The sequence below is a fragment of the Chelmon rostratus genome, chromosome 20, assembly GCF_017976325.1.
Source record: "Chelmon rostratus isolate fCheRos1 chromosome 20, fCheRos1.pri, whole genome shotgun sequence".
NCBI classification, from domain to species: Eukaryota; Metazoa; Chordata; class Actinopteri; order Chaetodontiformes; family Chaetodontidae; genus Chelmon; species Chelmon rostratus.
In genome coordinates, this window is record NC_055677.1 from 22,653,121 (window position 1) to 22,676,898 (window position 23,778).

At 40.1% G+C, this 23,778-nt stretch overlaps 1 protein-coding gene across 2 annotated transcripts in view; it reads right to left on the reverse strand.

Annotated features, from left to right (window-relative positions):
* The window catches only part of pde1ca (phosphodiesterase 1C, calmodulin-dependent a), a 46,214-nt gene that overhangs the window by 12,273 nt on the left and 10,163 nt on the right, over positions 1-23,778 (reverse strand). For both annotated transcript variants that reach the window (XM_041961525.1, XM_041961524.1), the window contains exons 6-11: positions 22,540-22,606; positions 18,870-18,986; positions 18,442-18,582; positions 8,943-9,043; positions 8,628-8,756; positions 4,662-4,763 (exon numbers count right to left, since the gene is read on the reverse strand). In XM_041961525.1, the coding sequence (XP_041817459.1) occupies positions 4,662-4,763; positions 8,628-8,756; positions 8,943-9,043; positions 18,442-18,582; positions 18,870-18,986; positions 22,540-22,606 (657 nt within the window). The remainder of the gene's footprint in view (positions 1-4,661; positions 4,764-8,627; positions 8,757-8,942; positions 9,044-18,441; positions 18,583-18,869; positions 18,987-22,539; positions 22,607-23,778) is intronic.

The following is a 23,778-nucleotide window of genomic DNA, read 5'->3' on the forward strand; positions in this document are numbered from 1 at the left end:
ACAAACAGTTATTATTTTAAAGCACTGAAAGTTCTGTTATCCTTCAGGTTATTATCATCATCACTCTCCTCCTGACTGTCTTTTATTTAAAAAAAAAGGTTGAAGATGCAGGTCTACTTGTCCTGCTCCTTCTATTCAATCATCCCTAAAGCCAAAACTCAACAATGAACACTGACAACGTGGTTTCCAAGCCCAGGCTTATTGAAGAAAGCAGCTGATCGGTGTTTGGTACAGTTAATTTAAACACAAGATACTTGTGCTCAAAAAGAGGATTCATTCTCAGTGAAGAACCTTGGAGCTCTAATCTGCCTCTATACCTGCCAAAGAGCAGTGATTCCTAACACGTCTCTGGGGGTCATCAGGTGGAAACCTCCCTTCAACAGTGTTTCGCCTACTTAGTCCCACTACACCTCCAGGAGGTTAGGCAGTGAACTCCGGCGTCCCAGAGTCACCCCCCCTAGTGCCAGTTCACACTGCTCCTACACAATCCAAACAGCACCGCCACGTTCAACTGACCCAGAGATGCTCCAGGTAGTGCCCAGTACCGATGCTACCATTTAACTATTGCTAATGCTAATGCTAACCGCTAGGAAGAACAGAAGAAGACAATACAGTTCCGATGCTACCATTTAGCTAATGCTACGTGCTAACCGCTACCTGCTAAGAGGAACAGAAGAAGACAATAAAGCTAGATTCACCTATACTATTAATGTTAATTGCTAGCTACCAATACTAACTGCTAAGATACTATCATACTCTCACCGCTTTAGCTATTGTTAGCTGCTACAATGCTACCACAGGCCTAGATGCCACATGTAACTGCCGATTGCCACACTACCATCATCTACCCCTGCCTCTCACCAACTGCACCAAGAAAAAGCGGGGTGGGAATACAAACCCTGGTTCGGGTAGGGGATAGAAAATAAAGAGGTAGAGTCAAAAGATGAAAGTAGGGATTGGATACAGACCCTTGTTCGGGTAGGGGGTGGAAAATTTAGAAGGTGCTGAAGGTGGAGGCCTAAACCACAGACTAGATTTAACAGCCTCTTCTAACATTTCCTTCAAGAAGCAGCAAACCCTACCATTTCCTTCAAAAAGCAAACAGAGCAGGAAAACAAACCCTAACATTTCCTTCAAGAAGCAAACAAAACAGGAAAACAACCAAAAAGATCAAAAAACAAGCCAACTCTGTGTCTTACCACGCAAACTCACCTGAACAGGCCGCATGGTCCCAAAGAGAGACTCTAGCTGGCCACACCCCCACCTTATCTAAACTTCCTGGTTCTCTTCCTATTGGCAGAGCGAGAAGATGGGGCGGGGAAAGCAGAGCAGAGGAGAGGTGTCTTGTTCAGACATTAACCTCTTCTCTTGCCGGGTTAGGCATGCATGTCCTCTGCCCCCCCCCCCCCCCCCCCCCCACTGTCCCTATTTCACCCCCAACTACTATTATTTCTCCTGATCCATATCCACTGACTAGACCTAGCAGCCTCATCTGACATCTCCCTCACTGTCTTTCTTAAATTTTGCCCATGCACTCCCAGCTCCCTCAACAGTGAAACAGCTGACCCTGCAACAAAACCTCTACACCCCACTTCAACCGGACAGACCCTGGTCTTCCATCCCCTCTGCTCAGATTCTGTCTTTAAATCTGCATACTTAGTCTTCTTCCTTTCATAAGCTGCCTCCACTGAATTTTCCCAAGGGACTGTTAACTCAATAAAATACACAGTCTTTTTACTCATGGACCATAAGACAATGTCTGGCCTCAGATTACTATAAACTATTTCCTGGGGCACAACTAGCTTTCCTCCCAAGTCGACCTGCATTTGCCAATCATCAGCCCCTACCAGGCAGCCACCTACCTGCTTTCTCCCTGACTTAGCAGCTCTATTTTTCTCCCCCTCTCGAACAAACTGCACATCTAACCTCTCCTTTCTAGAACTTCCAGAATTCACCTGCTTCCTTCTCTCCTCAATGCCTGCGGCTAAGCTTCTCAGCACCTGATTATGCCGCCATGTATACCGGCCTTGTGATAAGCTAATTCTACAACCTGACAAAATGTGCTTTAAACTTGCTGTACCTGAGCAGAGTGGGCACGATTGATCGCCCTGTACCCAGAGACTTAGGTTCTGCGGGGTTTGCAACACATCGTATGTCGCCCCTATCAGAAATTTAATACTGCCTTCCTCCATATTCCACAGGTCCCTCCAACTAAGTTTCCTCTTCTCAACACCTTCCCAATTCAACCATTGTCCCTGTTTGGCTTGACCAACTGCTTTTGCCCCTCTTAACAACTCCTCCTGCCTACGCACCTGTTCCACTACAAGCTTTCTTTTCTCCTTTAGACCTGCTTTATTCCACACTGGTTTGCCTGGGCCAAGCCCCAAGCCTCCCCGGCCAAATTGAACATTTCCTACTATTCCTACTATTTCTGCATGCCTGAGAGCTGCCTCTGCCTCCTGCACTGCTGCCCTTGGGTTCCATTTCCTCCCCCCAGAAGGATTCGGAACCACATTGCTGACTAACATGTCCTTACTCCCAGATAATAAGAGTTCTGTCCTAACCTTAGTGCATTTAAACTCCTCTGTTAGACTGGATACTGGCAGCTGAAGCATTCCTTTCCCATACAAAGCTACATTGCTTAAGCACCTGGGAGCACCCAACCATTTTCTAATATAAGAGCTAACTAGCCTTTCCATTCTCTCTGCTACAGATAATGGGACTTCATATACTGACATTGGCCACATTAACCTAGGATACAAGCCAAACTGCAAGCACCACAACCTCAGTTTTCCTGGGAGCCCTGATTTATCTATTCTCTCCAACCCTTCTGCAACATCCTTTCTAAATTGCACAACCTGTTCAACATCATTCAGGTCCACATTGTACCACCGTCCGAGACTCTTAACTGATTTCTCCCTAATTGTTGGGATTTCCTCACCATCTATAGCAAACTTCCTATCACTTACTTTCCCTCTGTATATTGAAATACTCCTTGACTTACTAGGCTTAATCTTCATGCTAGCCCACTTGAGATTCTGATTGACTTTATCTAACAACCTCCTTGTACATGGCACTGTTGAAGTTAGCAGTGTCATATCATCCATATAAGCCCTAATTGGTGGAAGACGCATTCCATTCTGCCGTCTCTCTCCACCTACGACCCACTTGGAAGCCCTAATAATTACCTCCATAGCCATTGTGAAAGCTAGCGGGGACACTGTACATCCTGCCATAATACCAACCTCCAATCTTTGCCAGCCTGTTGTGAGCTCTGTGATACTTGCACACAGTCTGATGTCTTGGAAATATGCTTTCACCAAGTTAACAACTATCTCCGGCACTTTAAAGTAGTCAAAGGAACTCCAAATAAGGTTATGTGGCACTGACCCAAACGCATTAGCCAGATCTAAAAATACAACATTCAAGTCTCTTTTCTCCCTCTTAGCTGTCTGAATCTGATGCCAAATCATGCTAGTATGCTCTAAGCATCCCGCAAATCCTGGTATCCCTGCTTTTTGCACTGTCGTATCTATCATACCATTCCTTTCTAAGTATTTAGCCATAAAATATTTAGTTGCCCACTCCTTATTAAAATCTGGACATTCTTATTAAAATCTGGACATTCTCTGTCCACTTTTCTTTTCTTAGCTCCGCTCATCTTTACAGAAGGGCTGAGGCTCGAAGAGTAAACCGCAAATGGAGTAATACGGCACACCTCAACAAAGCTCAATGTATCTAGAGTGCGCCATCTATTGGGAAAAAGACAGAATTGCAGAGAAAATATAACATTAACAAGGTTCATTTATATAGTTTCTTCAAGTTCAGCGGGCCGGATTTAAAAGCTCAACGGGCCGCATATGGCCCCCGGGCCGTAGTTTGCCCATGCCTGCCCTAAGCAGTCTGCAGGTGTTGCCAGTGGCAGATGCCAGTAGCCTTCCTCGCCAGGATTAAACTTCAATATCTTGATCCAGTCTGGCTAGCCTACACCACTTCTGACACCATGTAATACCTGCTTGACATCTAACTAAAAAAAAAGGGAAACACTCATAGAGTCTGGAACACTCAGTATCCTTTACTACAGAACTGTGAAAACTGTGGAAAAACACATCAGTGCTTCCTGACTGTTAACAATGACTCACATACCTCGAAATCTCGGAGCATGTGTGCTGATGTCGTTGAGGTACCATTTATGGAAAAAACTGTTTAGTCAACTTTGGGAGAAGTGTTAGGATATCCACAATAAGCTTCAGCAAAAAAGAAAAAAACGAAGACAGCCATGCTGAGCGGTGCATTCCAGAGTAGAGGTTTCCTGAAAGTTGTACATTTCTTTTTTTTTTTTTTTACCATTTAATCAACAAGGAACACTGCGGCAGGGACAACTATCACTCAGCTCTTGGGAGAAGGGCAGTGCAAGTCAAATTAGACTGCATTCAGCTAAAATAATATTACTTCCAAATTATTCTCTAATATATACAACAAAATCTTTTTGCCAGTAGTAAAACCAGAAATAATCATAAAGGTGATTAAACCCAACTTTGCCTCAATTTGACAGTGTCAGCATCCTCACAAAGAGATTTGTTAAGGACCTGTTGCCTGTTTACTACTTTGGTAGATATCAACAAAACTGACACTGACTCAGATTGAAATCCAGTACTCACGTCTCAGGCTGCTGCAGGTGGCTTTTCATGGCTTTGATCTGCTGGAAGTGGCAGGACATGTCAGTGGCCAACACCATCTCTACTACCAAAGTCCGTAGTTCTCTGAAAGATTGAACTAATGTGAAATATTTCAACAACCATTACATGGATTGCCATAAACATTCTTGTTCCCTTCGGAATGATTTGAAAAAACTTCATGCAACACCATTGTCTGGTCAAAATTTTAAGTTGTCCAATAATTTGGTTTGACAAAAAAAAATCACAATTTGTGATTTTGATTTAATCATTTGTGTGTATACTAACTGTATTTAAAGTAACTGCTGCCTTTGTACACAGGACAACATCTTAACGTCAGCCTTTTTTTCCCTAAATATTCTTTCTAAAGCCACAATTTATATGATCTCACACACCTCCTCTTAAATCAGTACACCTTTCATGTATGTTCAGTGCAATGGATGAATTGATGAGCAGGAAAAAAGGGACTGCAGAAGGGCTGGTATGAAACACAGCTTCCAGGACATTTGATATTTACAAATTTAATAATTAATTATTACTCAGAAATTACAAAAGCCAAGCAAGCATATTTTAAAATTTAATAAACAGTAAGAATCTCATATATCTCAGTGCTATATCTCAGTGCTAATGGCATTTGACAATATATCAATCAACATTTCTATCATACATCAAAGGGCATGATTTTAGTGTTTTGTCTTGGCAATTTTTCTTGATTTTTTTTTAAACGGTGACAAAATGGAAATCCTGGTTATAAGGGCAATAGCTAACAGATAGGAAAACTTGCCATAACTGTTTCTGGAAAGCATCACACAGGTCAGAAATCTCGGTATCATCCTGAATGTTGAATGTATCAAGGACATTGATTACTGGATGTCTAATATTTTTCTAGTTAGACAGTAACAAAATTTAAATCCTGGTTAGCAAATTTTTAGTTAAACAGTGACAAAACAGAAATCCTGGTTATCAGGGTAAAGTTAGCGGACTAAATTGTCATGACTGTTTGTGGAAAGGAACACACAGGTCAGAAACCTCGGCATCATCCTGGACGCTGACCTCACTTTTCAGAGCCACATTGACAGCAGAGATAAAACTGGATTATGCCATTTCAGAAATATCATGAAGGTGAGGAACTTTTCATCCCAGATACTAAAAAACTTGTTGATGCTTTTATTTCCAGTTGGCTCCACTACTTGAACGCCCTGCTCACAGGAATCTCTCTATCAACTATAGCTACTCCAGAATGTAGCTGCCAGAGTATTCAAGAACAAAAGGGAATGTGACCATAAAACATCTGTGCTGAGGTTGTTACACTCACTACTACCACATTTTAGAATTACTGTCATGATTCTGAGTTATTTAGTTTTTCTCACATCCTGTTTTATTTGGAAGGTTCACCTCATGTGGTATCTTTTGCTTTACTTCCTGTGTTTTCCTGCCGTCGTGATTGTTTGATTTGTTTCACCTGTGTCTCATTAGTTCTCCTCCCCAGTGAATTTAAGTCTGTGTGTTCTCCATTGTCAGTTCATCCCTTGTACTTGGTGTATAAAGATTTCTGTCAGTTTGTGAGTATTTCCCTGGATACCAGTCAGTTTGGACAGTTTTGGACAACTATAATATTGCTGCTACTTGACAAACTCAGCGACCATCAGTCACAACATCTATTCAGGTCCTATTCCAACCTTGAGCAATGGCAAATGGACTGCATTTATATTGCCCTTTTCTAGTTTACTTCGCCCATTCACACAACCACACACTGATGACACAGCATTGGGAACAATTTGTAGGACAGGAATACATAAATCTCTATGTATTCCTGTCCTATCAGGGCATGTTACTACGTGGCTTCTTCAGCGGAGTCTTTGTGCTTTCCCGTCTCACAGGTCCAAATGGACCTCTCTCTCTCTGTCTCTCCCTCTCTGTCTCTCTCTCACCCACCCAATTGAAGCAGATGGCCGCTCACCCAGAGCCTGGTTCTGCTTGAGGTTTCTACCTGTTAAAAGGAAGTTTTTCCTCGTCACTGTCGCCAAGTGTTTGCTCATGAGGGAATTGTTGGGTCTCTGTAGATAAAGAGTTTGGTCTGTACCTGCTCAAAATGTAAAGTGTCCTGAGACAACTTGCGCTGTGATTTGCACTACATAAATAAATAAAAAGTGAATTGAATTGAATTTTGGGCTTCAGTATCTTGCCCATCACCCAATCTTAAATTTGTCAATATTGAACATTAACACATAAAGAAATACCATCAATCAAACAATTTTGTGAAAAGAAATAGTTTGATTGAAGCAAGGATAACGTTACTATTCTAAAACAGCATAAATGCTGGGAGGACTACAACTCATGTTAAATTTGCAGTGAGCAATGGGACAAAATACCAGTCAATCTGTTTCCTTCCAATCATCAGATGGGCCAATCCATCACCTTCATGCATTCTTCTGCTGCCCAAATCATGGATTAACACACTGGACTTTATTTTTGCAGTGTGACTGTAACACCAGATATTTGTCTTAATGAATGGGGAGTCTGTATTTTGAAATCAGTGTCTTGTCTTGCATTAATAAAAGCCCAGTTGCTGGGCATCTAAACCCATTATAGCTGAAGTTTGTCCTGGGGGGGCAAAAAGGCTTTCTGGCAGAAAGCCACTGTTCATGTCCTGTGTGAAACCAAAGCTCAAAGTTGACTTACTATTTTACCTCAATCAATGATCTTTTCCTAAACCTCACCAACTGGTTTCAGTTCCTAAACCTAACCAAATTGCAGCTGAAAACTGGATGAAAAAAATAAGAGTTATATTTTACTTTTGGGTTTACACAGGCCGCAAACCCCAGTCTCCTGGGTGAAGGCCTTTTGTTTGACACATTCATCTGCAATGACATGCTGCCTATTTAGACTCTGGCCCTTTTTATACTATGTCACCTGACTGCCTAGTTGTTCTGACAGAAAGCCCCTAAGGCAAATTTCTTTCATAACCATCAGTTTCCATGTACATAGTTTTACGATATGTTCCTCAGGTAGAGTGCTCTTTTGGGGCTCTAGTCTGGTGTTTTCTATTTTATTTTCTTTATCTGTGTTCTTATATCAGGCTGTGACTCTGTTGCTTATACTGCTTTGAAAGTTAACTGGACAAAGACACAATAATGCGTTGCATTATGACAAATGCATTAATATTACCTCTTAATACATACTCAGTAACTGCGCCCTACTTAACTTCAAATTAATAATCAATTAATGGTTTATAATGGACATTTAGGTACCTCATATCATGCTGTGTAAGGCTACATTATATTTGATGTAAGTCATATTTTTTATCATTTTTAATCTGGAGTGAAACAACCAACTCTATGTTTATTTTGCTCATTGGGGGGGTTCCACGTGTGCGTACACCTTCATCAACAAAAACTATACAAATTGTGACTTTTACACAGAGATGTAACATGGGGAAAAAAATGTTCAGACTGCCCGCAGAGGCAGCAGATAATCTATACTACTGATGCTGCTGTAATACTAAATTTCCCCACCTGGGGATTAATAAAGTTGATCTTATCTCATCTTATCTTATCTTTCCAAAAACTGTACATTTTTCAAAAATAGCTGAGGTGTTCTTTGAGTGGTGAGAGAGCAAGAGACAGAACTTGAAAGCAGCCATATCATCCCAAAAACAATAACATTTTTCCCTCCTGGAGTCCATAGGAAAATAATGACACATCAACCTCAGCTGTACCTCATGTTTAGTGTTATTTGGCACATTAAACTAAGATGATGAACATGTAAAACATTATTTGCCAAACATCTGCATGTTAAAATTGTAACTGTGAGCATATTAGTATTTAGCTCTACTTCTGTACAGCTGAGAGAAGGCCTCTGCTTGATGGGTTCCATTAGTTGAGTGTGACAGCCTCACAGAGCTGACAGCCACTGTGACTCTTGATATATAGCCAATAAAAACTGTCTCACCTCCAGTCATCTTTGGAGAGATTAGAGAGGATGTTTGCGTCATCATTATCCTGTAGAAGACGATAGGCAGCGCTGACATGGTGGTTCTCCAGAACAGCTCGGTCATTGTACAACATTGCTGTTTCTGACCTGCAAATTCCACACAGCTACATTCATCAAGATTCACCTTTTAACGAAAACTTTTGGTTTAAATGGAAATAATAATAAAATTAACAATGACTAGTAATGCAAGAAGATGATTATAAACATATTAAAGTTTAATCAAGTTCTGCTGTGATTAAACATAAAACATAAAAAATGCTGGGTGGAAATTACCTGGTCTGAATATGGAAGTTATTGGTTGTCCCTGTATGTTCATAGTCATGAATGGCAGCTGCAAAAATGATGGCAAAGATCTCCAACTCAGTTAGCCAGTGCTGAAAGAGAGAAAAATGTGACATTTTGGGATAAACACAACAGACGAAAATAACATAAAGAAAAATGGGGTTTCTTTGCAATTGGATCCATATACATAACTGATTGAAGAAGCGATTACATATTCCATGTTTTCAATGTTTTTTTTTTTTTTTAAAGTTTTTATTATATGTATGCAACTCGCAAGCTTGAATATGATCTAATGACACAGGATTGTGGCACCTTCCTGAATAACTATGAGGGAAACAAGTTATTTTTCGTAACTGTAAAGACATTTTTTCACAGTCAGATTTCCAAACTGTTTAGTATGGTACCTATCTGAGGTGCAGAAGTGTGATGTTCCATATTGTATGGGAGAAAAAAATAAATAAAAACACTGTATAAGGCTATGTTCAGACCATAGACTGTCAAGGTGCCTTAAACATGAATTCTGAACACAGTGGCTGCAAGAAGTCCAGTAATATGTAAGCTTGTGAGTAAATGACTGTACTTCTCACTTCATTTCTTACCATTTATTTATTAGGTAGCAGTTTCTTAATGAGTTTGTGGTCTCAATTGCTAGTTCAAGTCGATCAGGTCTTCTGCAATAAAAAAATATTTAATGTTTCACCTAATCAACTGATGTTTGTTAATATACTGTGTGTTTATTCTGAATTTGATGCAGCAACATGTTCCAAACAAGTTGGCACAGGAGCAACAAAAGACTGGGAAAGATGTGGAATGCTCCATAGACACCTGTTTGGAACATTCCAGAGGTAAAGAGGTTTATTGGTAACAGGTGACTGGTTATCAAAGGGGCATCCTTGAAGGATTCTGTCATTTACAAGCATGGAAAGTTCACAATTTTGTGAAACATGATTGTGTTAATGAGATTACTTTTTAAATGTCACATTACATATGAAAATAGGGTATGGGAAAATGTACTATAACAGTAAAATCCTGACTTTTGTCCTCTGTAAATGTCTGGATGTCATTTGCTAAAGCAAAATTACAAATTGTTTGAAAATACATATATCAATAGGGTTCTTTAAACCCTTACAAAAAAAAAAAAAACAGGTAGCTAGTTCTGTTTTGAGATATTGCAAAGGGGCCAAAGATCATGTGGGTGTCACATTGAGTTTGACAGTGTTTTGCTGTTGTTGTAAAGCAATCTGAGATGGAGATGGTTTCTAAGTTTTCAGATGATTCTGAGTCAGAAGTTTGTGATTTTCATCATCTTGTCACTTAACTGAGAGGTATGTGTGGTATTGGTTACGTTCATTTTGGATTTAATTATGGATTTTACTGGTTATTGGAACTGGTCTCTAACAATCCTGTGCTTCTCGATTAGTGTACTGAATAGCATGAAATGGTTTGTTTTGGAATAGGTGAGATACAAGAGATTTCTTGCCATGATGGACAGTAGAGATGGTTGTTATGTAACTGGAGGTTTGGGTTGTGCAAAACTGGAGTGTAAATTGTAGCAATTTGCCCAATGAGAGTGAGCGGTAGCTTGGTCCAGCATTTGAAGCCACCTTCTATTTTTTAGCAAAGGTGTAATTGAGGTTGAGGAGAGTAGACAAATAGTAATCATTACCTTCTTGCTTGCTCACTCAATTTGAACAACACTCAGGCACAAGGGTTTTGGACTAAAATGCAGGACTCAGAAACACCAAGGAGGGAAAAAGCTCAAAGGCTGGTTTTAATAACAAAAATCTCTTCAGATAATTACAAAGGGGGCAAAGGGCGATTGGTCATCAAAATACAAACAAAAGACACTAAGAATATCAATCAAAAAAATAAAATAAGGGATCAAGAACTATCAAGGCAAGGCAAAAACTAGCAAGGTTACCAGACAGGGTACACAAGGTTCACAAGACAATGTGGCACAGGACAGAGGGAGACGCAGACTATATATACATTAGGTAACAAGGAACATGCCTGTGGAAATTTCATTCATCCAGGTCATAGTAAACGTCAGGGCTTTCAGTCGTTTGCAACTGGACCTGATCAGTTTGTCCTAGAAGACATTTCGCCTCTCATCCGAGTAGGCTTCCTCAGTTCATGCACACCAGACTAGATAGGACAGCTCTAGTCTAATGAAATGGTGTAAAGTTTAAGTATTTATCCCCTGAGTGAGGCCAACCCCCAAAACCAAGGATGGCATCACTCTATTGTGGGGCAAACGATCCCCCATTAAGGCGGGGTACGGTGCCACCCTAGGGTGTCAACGACAGTCGTTTGCCTCGTTAGTGTCCCATTGTTGTCATTGGGAGGCTCCTGGAGCCATGTGTGAATGGCTTTGTTGTTTATCCTCAGAGGCTAAATCTTTGAATCTCTTTGGGAGAGATGAAAGGACAGCATTGTATGTGGGAGATAGGTGGTGTCTCAGACCCCCCCTCTGTTCAGACACGGTTTTTCAACCTTGACATAGATGGCTTCTCTTACTCCTCTTTCAAACCATCTGTCTTCTCTGTCCAGAATATGCACATTTTTATCCTCAAAGGAGTGTGCTTTCTCCTTGAGATGCAGGTAAACAGCTGAGTCCAGCCCTGAAGAGTTTGCCCTTCTGTGTTGTGCCATGCGTCTGCTCAGTGGCTGTTTGGTTTCCCCAATATACAAGTCTGTGCATTCCTCACTGCACTGGACTCCATACACCAGATTGTTCTTCTGAGTGTGAGGTGTTCGGTCTTTGGGGTGCACCAGCCTTTGCCTGAGAGTGTTCCGAGGTTTGAAATGTACCGGGATGTTGTGTTTGTTGAAGATTCTCCTGAGTTTCTCCGATACACCAGACACATATGGAATGACGATGTTATGCCGTCTGTCCCTCTTTTCTTCCTCTGTGACCCTGTTTTTTCTGGAAGCAGCTGAACTTTTCACAAAAGACCAGCTGGGATAACAACTGGTTTTTGTTTCCCTTAGGTTGTTCTTCTTTATAGCTGATTCTGTTGCCGTGATCAGATCAACTATTGGGACTTGTTTTGGTGTCATGACAAAATTCAATCCTTTAGCTAAGACCTCCTTCTCCAGCTGGGTAAGGACTCTGTCAGACAAATTCTTAACCCATCTATTATGTAACTCATTTTGTGTTGAGTCTTCACTTTTTTGCCTCCAGGTGAGAAATTGCATATTAGAAGTGTTATGTCTTGATTGCAAGTTCTGAAATTTCTTTGTTTGTCTGCCTTTAGTTTCGTTGTGCTGGGCAAGTTGGGCTTTCCATGTGAAGTCCATGACTTTCTTCCAGACATCTTCAGGTAGTGATGACATAAGCTTGTGCTGTAGGTTGTTAAATTTCACTCTAAATTGACCTGCCTTACTCTCTCATTCAGAAGTTGTTTTTTGAGCCTTTTCCAGGATTTTGTCGGTCCTCCTTTTCATTTAGGATCGTAGGCGTATGCTTACTGGTGTGAGGAACACAACAAGGTGGTGGAAACAATCAGGGCAGGGCAGACAATCAGACAGACGGGATGGACACCAGGAAGTCTATGGTCTGAAACGAGAGGAGAGCTAGCTTTCACAATAAAACAGGAAGTGCAGGACAAAACATGACGCCAGTGAACCAAATACATCAACAGACAGTTTGTTAGTTTTCAAAAACAAACATCGTGCATGCCTCACAGATTACACACACTGTTTTGTTTCACAGCTTACGATCCTGTGCGAAGATGAAGGTGACGGCATACAATGGAAGAATTTGCAAAGAAGCCTCATCAAACATGAGTGGTCGACCACGCAAGTCAAATCATGCCAAAAACGTTTGGGATGTCCGGGATAGACTTGGGTGCGTTTTTGGGCTTTGATGACGTGAGTGAGGACAGACGCTCCTGCCATTGCGGAGTACGTCCTGGGAAGTACGACTGTGTTGAAAAGCTTGTAGCTCAGATTTACGATGGCGCTGCTGTAATGGCCTCAGAACTTAATGGGGTGCAGGCTAAAATAAAAGAAAAAGTTGCAGCTCTTGAGCGCATGAGACTGAAGTTTGATGGGTTTTTTTTACCGTTTTGAGCAGAAATACAGCGTACTGCACCTGACAGAGAGTGGAGACAGACAGTCGATTAGATGTGAATGAAAAAGAAGAGTGTTCTGTAACATTGGCTAGGTTTGATCATTTTGGTGAGCTGGCTTTCCTTGGTTGGTGGACTGAAATTCGGTGAAATGTCGCAACATTTTGATGACACGAAACTGCAGAGCCTGTCAAAAAATGCCAAATTCTTTGACTTTGTGAAACTAAAGGCGGATCTCGTTGGACTGTATAGCTCACAAACGGTGAGGGATGCATGTAAATCTCCTGGAAAGCTTCTCGGCTTTTTGGCACAGAAGGATCTCATTCAAACTGTCATCTCTTTTGAGACAGAGAGACTTTTAAAACTGAAGACAGATAAGGAAGACTTCTACAAACAACTTAACAATGCTTTTCTTCAGAAGGAGAGGCACATGGACTTCATTTATAAGTAAAGGTAAGACGATAATAACGTTTTTTTTTATTAAATGTGCTTTTTTTATGCCTCAGTTTGTATATGTAAAGAATGCTGATATGGAATTTTAAACCAAACACGTTAACTGCTGCCAGTCAGATGGTGAATAAGCTACTCTGTATGTTTGGAAATCTGACTGATGACCTCAGTGCCTCACCAGCCCTGAACCTCACCGCACGTCACTGGTCTGTATGTGAGAGGGACCACTGCACCATCTCCTCTGGCTATTTGAGAGGGATTTAGAGGAACTACTCCAGCTGTGTGAGGCGGACTCGCTGAGCTGAACCCTTGGGCTTTGTGTGAAGGATTTGGTGAGACTTCTCCTGACGTGTATGACAGAATCACTGGGGGTCATTCCCTCGATGTGCATGGCTTTCAGAAGCACTCCTTCTCTGGCCCTGGGAGTGGGCCAGAGGGATTCCTTGGGCTGTATGCAGAAGATCCAGAGGGACTACTTTAGCTTGGAGGCTCATTTATTCCCCTTTTTTCTGCTAACAGAATAGGTGACCGTATGTTAAGTGCAGCAGAGCTTGTTTTTCTGTCCACTGTGTTTCACCTACAAACAGTTTATATTTTGTATAACGCAAGTCAAGCACACTAAATAAGTCTGAAGGTGTTTAACATTCTGGCACAACAATGGAATAATAAAGAGAAAACATTACAGACCATGTGCCTAAGAGGAAATACTCTACTGGCTGCGTGGGAGGGGCTCATGGAGCCAACTTCTCCAGCTGTCTGAGAGGCACTCTTGGGGCTTCTGGTCTGAGAAGGACTCATTAGCAGTACTCCACTGGCTGTGTGAGAGGGACACAGCAGGACAAGTCCACTGGCTGTGTGACAGACGCAGTGGGACTCTTTCGGATGTGTAAGAGGGATTCAGTTGCACTCCTCCTTTGGTCCTGTGAGAGGGATTTCTTGGGTTGCATGCAAAGGATCCAGAGGGACTGCTTGGCCTGGAGGGATGTCATTTTTACCCAATTTTTTTTTGCTCATTCAATTAAAAGATGACTGTAACATTTAAGTGTAGCAGAACCTTTTTATTAACCATATTTCACCCAAATGCAGTTTATATTTTTTATCATGCAATTCAAGCACACTAAATTTGTCTGAAGGTCTTTTGCATTCTGGCACAATGGAAATATTTTAAATAAATAAATAAATAAATAAAGACCAAACTTTTTTGCAATGTGTATGACAAAGAAAGTAAGCAAATCTCTCTTTCATAACAACAATCCTACTTCAATTGCTGTTCAGCAAAAATAATTGTTAAAAATAACCCCCTACCAGATTATGCATTCTTCTGAAACTTTTTGGGCAGAAAGGGTTATATTGTATATACTGTATATATTTAAGCAGCCAGGACAGCCAGGACAGCTTTAAGATTTGTCATGTATCCAGGACTGGACTGCATGAAAAACCATATAACCAACCAAAATAAAATAAATCTGATAATTAATTTTAGCTTGCTTGTTCAACAACTGCACCGACAATTAAAATAATGTTAATGTGAGTGATAATCATCTCTAAATAACCATATAATATAAAGTTTCCTGATAAAGCACACCGTTGACACTGGCCTCTGTCAACTGCTTCTGCTATGGTTTATCAAACCCTGAATGTAAGCCTGTACTCTACGGTGGTCAGATTTAACACGGCATATCCTGATTTTTAGGTTTTAGAACAGCTTTTTATAATGTGTTCAATTAGCTTTGAATTTGTACAGTGTAATCCTGATGAACTTGAAGACAGCACCAATGGAATGCAAATAAACAGATTCACAATGGCAGCCGACAACAAGAAAATCCTAGCTTCACATAACCATATGCCATTAACGTTAAATGTAGTTGTCCCCACAGGGATAGGGGTCAGATGAAGCCATTTATTACCACATGACTGTGTGTGCCCTTTTTAACATAATGATGACTGAAATCATCCAAATAGCCCTGATTAAAAGTTTGCATACCCTTGAATGTTTGGTCTGATAATATACACACAAGATGACAGACACAGGTTTAAATGACTGTTAACGGTAGGTTTCCACACTTGTGACTTGTTTGATTGTAATTAGTGCCTACTTATAAACAATCAAAGACATTCTTAGATTCTTAGCTCTTGAGACAACTCTGCATATTTCATCCAGGGCTGCACTGACTTTGCTTGATACTGAGCCATGTGGGAAACACATGAACTGTCAAAGGACCTGCAACAAAAGGTAGTTGAACTATACAGTATAGATAAGGAATTGGTTTGAAAATGCCAATCAGTTGTGTTCAAGCATGGAGGTAGATCGCTGATGTTTTTGGAGTGTGTGAGCTACAGCGGCAGAGGGAATTCACTCAGAACTGATGCCAAAATGAAAGCAGCATTTTATCAAAAAATATTCAGAGACAATTTCATTCATTCATCAGCCTGGAAACTGCCAATAAAAATGGGCAGCTTTACCACATGAGAAAAAAGAGCCTCATCCACAGTGGACAACACACAGTATGAAGAACTGATGGTATGCAAACTTTTGAATGGGTACCACTTCAGAATTTTCTTTATTACTATTTTGTTCAATGATTTTGCTATTCTGTGATGCATTTAAATCCCATTAAAAATATCACTCTTTTTGTAGGGATGGTACACATCTTATGAATTCTTCCAGGGGTGTCTAAATTTATAAACACAACTGGAGCTCCCTAATTAAAGAGATGAGGGCTTTGGTCTTGTTGGTCACATCAAGTTTTTGTCTTTTTGGGGGGGTTTGGAATATCAGGATAGAGTCTGTGATTACTTGCATATTCATAGATCGCTATCAGAGTAGATCTCCTTTGGCTTCCTCTTATCTGTAGGAATCTGTAGTGGCTCCTACACAAAGTAGCTCAATTCAGCATTGGCCATCAAATCATGGTTTTCACACTACCTTTGGTTATCTAAAAGACCTTATTATATACAGTTATACAAGTATAAATGCCATGGCATTGACATAGTACAGGATCACTTATACCCACGCGAAGTCAAAATATAGGTCAGTATCATACTGGAATCATGAATGGCATTGCTTCTACCCCAAACACCAGATAGATTCCCAATACACCTGTGCAACTTGTAGCATGTTAACAAAATATGATAATTATATTCAATTTCAACTTTTCTCAGAGGGAATTTCATCCATGCATCTCGGGCTCTTTGCAGGTTTTCATGGTCTTTTTCACTTCTACAAAACCAGTCCAAGCCAACCCAATCCATGGTAAGACTTTCTCCACCTCTGTGTTGCCTTCTCTCCATGCAGCTCCACTATACAACAATCATACAGAAAAATAAAAACACAATGTGAAAGCTACTGTAAATATAAATATTGCTCTTTTTGTGGGGATGTGGAATTGTCAGTATTGCACACTATTCTTTTGCAGAGAATATGCTGTGTAATATGTTCAAGGAATGAAAGAAGAAATGGAACACCAATGCTGATAAGTTTAGAGTTAAATCAATTGCCAAACAAATTCAAAACAAAACTGTCAAGGTCACATCACAAACACACATTTTATTGTTACTCTTGTCCCTCACAAAGGCATAAAAGGACTGATTGCAAATAATATAATAATATTGCAAGGTTTTTTTTTGTTTTTTTTTTACAACTTCTGAGATGGTCAGGTGGTTCTTGAACTGAAATGCACAGACCTACTTTAAACTGGGTAAGCTGTAGTAGGTGTTAAAATACATCAGAGGCAGTAAATGCTACCTGGAGGAGATTAGGGCCTACTTCGTAGTAATGTATCCTTTTGTGTTTTATTGACAGAAGCGCCAAATCGGAGCAAAAAGACACCCAAATGATCACCAGCTGCCCAAAGCCATTATTATTTCATTTTACATTCTCCAACTGAAAAAGTAGTCCAACGTGCAGAGCCTAGCTACAGCTATACACACATACATACATTCGACTGTCTATGGAAACTTGTGCCACCAGTTAACATCAGCAGCTAAATTATCAGTCTATACATTTTAGGTCTTTAAAAGAAAACTGTAAAATTAGCTCAGCTAAATTAGCAGTCCAACAAGACACATGATGACTTTGGCTCCCTGGAAACTGCACTTATAACTGTAAAAGCGCAAGTTGACATTAAAGTACCCAAAAGTATGTGACAGAAATTTCAAAAAGTTTGCTTCCTGGCCACTACAACTAGCTAATCTAGATTAAGATAAAATAAAATAAACCAGGCATTGGCATTATGCATTTTAGATATATCACTCTTTATGCCTTTCAAATATTGATTTAACTTACCTTAGAAGTTGTGGGGCACAGTGTGATCTTATCTCACTGCTGCACTCTCTTGCAGTGTTTTTCATCATGGATCCATGATCGAATAAGAAAAAGGTGCTTGTGGAGTCACACAGAGCTTTGTGTAAAGCCATTAAATTGTCTAGTCTTGTGTAATCATGCAAGACTACCTGACCACTTGAGTTTGTCTGGGTGTGGATGGGGCAGAAAAATAAAAATGGGCTTGACAGTGTGATAAAATATATTTTTTTATGTCAGATATCTGAATTATATCTACAAAATATAAGAACATAACTTTCTATACAATCATAGTCAATTATAATATACATTTTTATTATTATTGCTGATGGTGTTGTTGTTGTTATTTTCTATTTCTAAGATCAAAAATTTTGATTTCAGAAGTTGTCTTATAATACAAAATACAACAACACACACAAGAAAATTGCCAACAAAAATATTAATGATCGTGAAAATGATTTTAAAGGCAGAAATTTCTTGTATGTTCTTGATTCCACATAGATCTAGGAGGTTTCATCAACAATGCTTTCTAACCACGATTTTGTCTTATTATAATAACTCTTGGCTGAACTCCACAGTGCAGAAATGAAAGCTGCAAAAGTCACTAAGCCATTTGTTAAAAGAATGGAGAAAATTTGTGCAAATCTGAATTTAACACAAGACTTACCACCATGCCAGTCTTGAGGAGCAGGTAATGGATGGTCTGTGTGACATCAGCAGCATGCATCAGGTTGTGGTATGGGTTCTTGTGTTTGCTGTAGCCCACCTCCAATGACTCCACAAATGATATGAGAGCAGAAATAGGGATCTGAAACAGAGGCAACATAAAAATGAAGCACAATTACCACTACTGCAGCATTAATGGAAGTTAAAAAAAAGGAAAAAGAAAGGATAACTCCAGATTATTCCAATTTGGAGAATATTTTTGCAGTTTTGTAGACAAAAAATATGAAATCACTTAAATTTCCCTTCCAGACCTTTTTTCCCCAGATTCACTGTAATTGCCATTCATCAATGACAGTCAGAACTCTACATACATCAAGCACATATTATCTGAACTGATTGATGAACACAATGGAAAGTTTGTTAGCATACCTTGAAACAGTTGATCAAGTCGTATCTGGTGAGCAGCTCATAGAAGACAAATTTCAGAGCATGGTCTCCACTAGCATCATTCAGTGCAAACACATCAAAGGACCACATGTCTGCATGCTAGAACATATATATACAAATAGGTTTTGTTAGCACATGAATATCAATATACCCATTCTTCTGCTCATTGCCATGGTACCTTATTTTTTAAAGTGATCATAAAAAAAAATGCAGGTGACATTTCATTTGAAATGCTCTCATAGCCATGTAGAATTAAAGACCATGAACAAGATTAAGTGTTTTTTTTTCGATATTCTATGCAGATTATTATTGCCCAGCACCTGCAAACAATTTCCGTGTGTGTGTGCCTTTTGATGGATGCATCAACAGAAAATATTAGAAAATAAATAAATTACCCGAGATACATTCATTTTTTAGGGTTTTATAAATCCAGCAAATATAAGTTCACACTCCAAGCCTTAGTGCTCAATTTGGATTTAAGACTCAGATCCAATTTTTATCTTTTGCCAAATAGTTTTTTTAAAAGTGGCAAATACCAGATTCCATTGTGAGCTGGTCATGATCTTGAACTGATCCACAGCTGTATAAAAAACAATAACAATGTTACATGACATGTCATATGAAGTTTACTGTCATATACAAGTCAACACGGAGGCCACTGAAGTCAGCATTTACAATTTGATTTATAAGTTGATGTGCAGTGGAAGTCAGTTAATTTGTGTGATCTTGATAATGACAATTAGGACAAAGATGATCAAATTATTCATGATTAATTATTGATTATTATGTCTTCTTGTGGAGCAATGGCTTCTTCTTCTGTTTGGAGGTATGTGTGAATGCCAGAGTCAGGAGTGGTACGATCACGACATGAATGGCTTCACAGAAACAGGTTTCTTTCAAAATTTCAAAAATGACGTAAAGTTCAGATGTGATTTATGCTGTTCACAATTTAATTGAAAAAAAAACATATATGAGTCTCACTTTTGTCTGCAGTTTGAATGACACAGAAGTCAAAATAATCCATTCAGACTTCTTCATCAGATACACTGCCTTCCCCTCATTCACCCTTCCACAGACCATAATAATACCAACTAAATTCCTCCATCTGCAATACCAAGAGTGGATCATAAGTGTCAGCCCAGCTAAAGCTTCAATTTCCCACATGTACTCACTCTGGTGGATTTCACCTTTTCTTTCTGTCAGTCATTACTGCTTTGTTCTTTCACACCACTTCGTGCACCCATTCTGTATCTTCCATAAGTGCTGTGGCCTTTTTAATAAAATGCAGTTACTGTGATTTAGCTTCCCTAGGATCAGTATCACTACACCATGTCTATCCACAATCTCCAAACAACACTTCTGATCTCACCTTTTCACCCTGAATTCTTTTTCATACAAAAACCTTTTTACAAAATAACATGAATGCTCAATGCTATTTGTATACCTGTCATGCCCTCCACCTCTGGCTCCACCTAGCGGAGCTTTTCCCTCCCTTTTCCTTCTCCCTCTTTTTCCCATACAGGTGACGGCAGACAGGGAGAGTGAGTGAGCGTGGGCAGGTGCAGCCGATCAGTAATCACTGAGTGTCTCCAGCTGCGGCGGGGAGTGGTTCTGCCTTTGTCATTGTTTCAGCCTCCCTTAAGAGACACCAGCAGACCACTACACGACGCCAGACCGTAAACTTACCTTGTGTCAGTAGACTCGGCTCATAGTATTGAAGCTCAGTCACAGTCGTAGCTTTTGTAACTCTCGTGTTTATTTCTTCCACAGTTCCGACCCTCCCCGCTGCCTTGGTTTCCCTGTTTCATATCATCATCATCTTCCTGGGGTCCGTTTCACAAAGCAGGTTCAACAAACTCTGAGTGTAACCCTGAACTCTGAGTTTATCTACTCTGAGATAGGAAACTCTGAGTTTTCGATTCCACAACAGCAGATTTGAGTTACTTTGATTAACTCAGAGTGGGTTCACCTCGAGTTAAGCGTGTGCACCGCAACTATAAAAAGACAGCATCAATGGAACCTCGATTTGAGGAGTCACCATGGCAACGGGGAAGTGGAAGGCTGCCTACTTCACGCCACTGGAAATTAGACATTTTAATGCGCTCATACAGCAAATATGAACACGTTTTTAGACAGAAGTCCAACACCGCTGCAGCTGCAAAGGAGAAGGAGACGGCGTGGGAGAACATTGCTGCTCGGGTCAATGCGTGAGTATAAATGTAGTCCTTTGAAATCACAATAATATTACAGGGCAAAACTGCTTGGATGGTTGCCTTTTAATTTATTTCATTTAGGTGCAATCCCGCGGGGGAGAAGCGCACTTGGCAGCAGCTTAAATTGAAATATAAAAACATTGTTCAAACAGGTAAAACCTCTGCATGATCTCATGGAGGTAGCTACCTCATTTTGATCATGTTTTACATTGTCAAGTAAATATTAAGTGGCTCCCTTTCATTGTAAAATTGGTTATATTGTGTTCATATGTTTGTTTTTTGTTAACGAATGAAATAAAATTTAAAAATGAAAAAAGTGTTATCTATATCATGTTATGTTAAGCCTATATTTAAACTAACACAGACTTTTACTCAGCCAACAGAAAGAAGGCAGATGCACGAAGAACGGGTGGTGGCCTATCACCGATAACTGTCTGGAAAAGCAAGAACATCGTGGTCTGATAACTATCTCCCGACGCATATTTAATTCTCTGCGCAGTATCGCTGCACCTTCATCCACGGGGTCATGATCAAAAGACGTTAACATGCCATGTTAACGAAAAAAGTCACCACCTACTGTGCCTAATGGACTTCCACTGACTGATATTTTTAATGATTTTTTTAATAACAGATGGCAGAACTATGCCAAAACTCATCTGCCGACTGAATGAATGACTGAGGAAGTGAAATACGGTGTGTGGTTGAAAGAGGGCGGAGACACAGAGAAACTCGAGGTTCCTTGAGTAAAACCTGGTCCCGACCAGGTTAGGTTCATAGAGTCAGTTACTGCGGTAACTGACTCAGAGTTTAACTTACCTCTGTCTGTGAAACAGGCTTGAGTTACCCCTCTTTCTCTGGTTTGACTTACCTTCCTATGTGAAACGGAAAACTCAGAGTTTCCCTCATTTCAGGGTTAACCTACTCGGAGTTTTCAGTAAACCTGCTTTGTGAAACGGACCTCTGCTCATCTACTGGCTTTTTCATCCACGTCACCACGCCTGCCGCCTGCCTTCCTCCTCAATACAGTAACCCCTCTGCTGGTTCACCCTCTCTTGCCTTGTCCTTTTAATGTCCTTAGTCATAGTCTTGTTTAGTTATTGGTATTTTTGTGTTGTGTAATTAGAATCCTGGTAAGTTTCAGTTTCTCTCTCTTGTTGTAATTTCCCCTCCTTATGAGGGTGACTTTAGTCTACATTTAGTTTTACTCTTGTGTTTTGCTTCCCCTCCTTATGAGGGCGACTTTAGTTAACATTAAGTTTCCTTCCTGTATTTCATTGTATCCCTGCATTAGTAAAATTGTTTTCTTGTGTACGTTTGGTCTGCTGAGTCTTGTGTCTGCCCCTGAGCCTCTGAACCTGATTCGTAACAATACCATTCTATTACAAGCTTTTCACAATACACAAACACATGCACAGACACACACACACACGCATAAATACCTTGAGCACAGTGATGACATTTGGGGGATAAATGAGACCAGCCATGTTGGAAGTTCGTCTGTACATCCTGTGAGAGCGATTATAATACAGACACACACACATGCCACAACACAAGGTCAAAACAAACCAACACACACTAAATGCTACACTGGCAGGTATGGTAAGAATTAATCAGTTGGAATTGAAACATGTATTTGTACGATAAAAGACAAAACTCTCTAAACAACCACTAAATATTTCCATCAAGCAAGTTCAAACCATCATCTCCTCTCTCCCATTTCGACAGTAACAGCACATTTGAGTTAAGCCAGTGTCACTGACAACTGAACAAGGGAAGTTATGTTGAGATTTCCACTTGCCTTCCAATTCCTGCTCTCAGCAGATGCTTCCGCTGCTTGCTCTCTGCTTTGCTTACATTCTGTTGCTGATATCCTTTTTTTTTTTTTGTCAAGTTTCAGAAGGTGGATCCAGGGCACTTATAAATCACATGGACTTAAATTATTGAAAGAAACACAAGGCTATCACCATACTTTTGTCACTTTTATTATTTTTCAGGACTGAGTGTTTTGGACACTAGGTCCTGTAAAAGGTACGTATTCTTTTTTACATTTGGCCTTAGTCTTTTTCTTCCTGCTTCAAAAATGAACACTCTCTCGTCTGGTCTCTCTCTCGGGTCGAAAATCAGGCTGTTCCACTTAGCACTTCCCCTAGAGATCTGGAGAACATCTGTTATGTTGACAACATATGCAGCATTTTTCTGTTGCATTTAATTTCAGGTTTTTCCATTTTAGGCTTTGTATCGTGTCTGTATTTGCAGCTTGTTTGCATTTAATGCCTTTGTTGCAGCTTTCTGCAACACTTTTTTTTTAGTTTGCACTACGTTTCTGCTGTTTTATGTTGGACTTTTGTTTATGTTTTTGATTTGGTATCGCTTCTGAGGCTGCGTCACAGTTCTCCTGTGGTGGGCTGTTGCATACTGTTAAATAGGACTTAAAATGCACTGAGGCCCATCATTACTAGCTGATGCTGTCATGTCTCGCCATGTCTGTTAAGTGTTTTGTTCACCTGCGTCATGTCTCATCCTCTTGTTTAGACTTGTTCAGACCATTGACTTCCTGGTGTCCTTCCTGCCTGTCTGATTGTCTGCCCTTCCCTGATTGTTTCCACCTGTTCCCTGTTACCTTGTGTATCTATAGTCCGTGTCTCCCTTTGTCCTGTGCCAGATTGTCTTGTATTTTT